At 43.1% G+C, this 1,773-nt stretch overlaps 1 protein-coding gene across 1 annotated transcript in view; it reads left to right on the top strand.

Moving 5' to 3' along the window:
* MAP4K3 (mitogen-activated protein kinase kinase kinase kinase 3) overlaps window positions 1–1,773 on the top strand; it is a 130,098-nt gene that overhangs the window by 36,490 nt on the left and 91,835 nt on the right. The window contains exon 3 of the mRNA XM_013006850.2: window positions 982–1,142. Coding sequence (XP_012862304.2) covers window positions 982–1,142 — 161 coding nt within the window. The remainder of the gene's footprint in view (window positions 1–981; window positions 1,143–1,773) is intronic.

The following is a 1,773-nucleotide window of genomic DNA, read 5'->3' as shown; positions in this document are numbered from 1 at the left end:
TAGACTCTTTAAATGAGTTCAAACTTCTGGATTATATAAATTATATCTCATTATCCTGGAAATAAGCAAATGCAATTGTCATCCACTGTCAGTGCGCTTTGACAATTGGAAGAGGTGTCAAAGATTAGAGATTCACAAATGACCAATTTCCAAAGGGAAAGAAAATGCAGGCTCTTACACTTGAATATCGAGCGAGTGTCTGTCCCCCGCAAAGGCAAAGGTCAGCACTTGTGTGGCTCTAGGCAGAAGTCTGGTCAGACCGCCCCTCCTCCCACTACCCCTGCTTATAAAAGAAAGCTCAGTTTCATTCAGATATTGTTTCTTTAACAAGTTCCAGGGACAATTTAAGGTAAATACAAAATCAATGATGATAAGGGGATTTGGAAACAACGTACATTTATTGTGCTTAATATTTTCCCCATTCTTTGCTTCAGAGTGTACATATCATGTTATTAATTCTTACAAAGACTACCATATAGCAAGTAGAGCCCCAAACACAATCCTTCAGCCGGGTTTTGTGTGCTTAACTCGTAGCTCCCAGTTCTTTCTTCCCTCAAAACCAGGTACATCATATGCAAGATGTCAGGAGCAAAGGGATAGGATCAGCTTTACTACAAATAAGAAGCTAGACATAAGACTCCTTTCTTTACATTGAAAAAGATCTAGAGGTGTTTTGTTGTTGTTGTTAACTGCACGAGCTACAAACCAGCAGTTTCATGTAGTTGCTAAGAAACTGAATCTAGTCTTAAGCCAAGTTAATAGAATGAGTGTTTAAATAAAGAAAATAATTATTAGATTCTCTAAGGGGATTTAGACTTCTCAAAAACATCATCCTCATTTTGGATAAAACCAAACATCACTAGACCCAGGCACCTGTCCTGAGACTTCTTAAACCCTACCCCAGGGATGGACAACTAGCCCATATTTTACCATCAGCCCCCAGGCCTCAGTTCCTTTGACATGTGTCTCACCTGCTTCCAGGAGAGCCGAGGAGACTTCAGATCTCATGGTCCTGACTTCTCTGTCTTCAGCTTTACCTTCTGCAGTGGGACCTTCCTCCTCCCCACTCCAAGTGTACTCCGGGTTACTTCACTTACCTTTCCACCTGCAGTGTGCCTTGGATGTGTACCGCACCTCACCGGGTCTGTTCACCTCTTGGATACAGCCATTCTTGCCACCTCTGTCGTTTTTAGCACATACTATTCGTTCCATTCACTAAGACCAGTGCTTGACCCTTGATGCATGCCACGTTTTAAGAGAGAGCTTGACAAGGTCGCCATCATGCAGACTAAATGAAGGTAACTAATCTCAGGTGCAGTCTGCCACACAGGCATTATTTTACAAGTGACCCCGACCTCTTGCGGCCACATCATCTGCCACTCACCCCGAGAGCATTGTTTTTCCATTCTTTTGCACAGCCCTCTCTCCTGACTTTCCCTGGGAATTCCAACTTGAACATCGAAGCCCAATTCAAATAAGATCTCAATTAAACCTCCCCTCGACTCTCCTACAGTGCCTCCTCTGGGTTCCTGTAGCACTTCATGCCTGCCTGGCTTCTGTATTAAAGAAATGATCATCAAATCCAGAGGCTTGCACGTTGTTTCTGCAGAGGGCCATATAACCAGTAGGTCAGACTTCTAGGGGCCATATGAGTATCTCTGAATATGAAGGTGATAGAAAGTGGTCAGAAAGAGAAGTGGATGATGTTTTAGAAAGATCTTTGTGGGATGTGTCGGTAGGACGGTTTACATTCCATCTGTTTGGACAAGAGTG

Source organism: Echinops telfairi, unplaced genomic scaffold (genome assembly GCF_000313985.2).
Source record: "Echinops telfairi isolate 266 unplaced genomic scaffold, ASM31398v2 ScPeMD7_10;HRSCAF=50, whole genome shotgun sequence".
Classification (NCBI taxonomy): Eukaryota; Metazoa; Chordata; class Mammalia; order Afrosoricida; family Tenrecidae; genus Echinops; species Echinops telfairi.
This window is presented reverse-complemented; position numbering and strand designations above follow the sequence as displayed.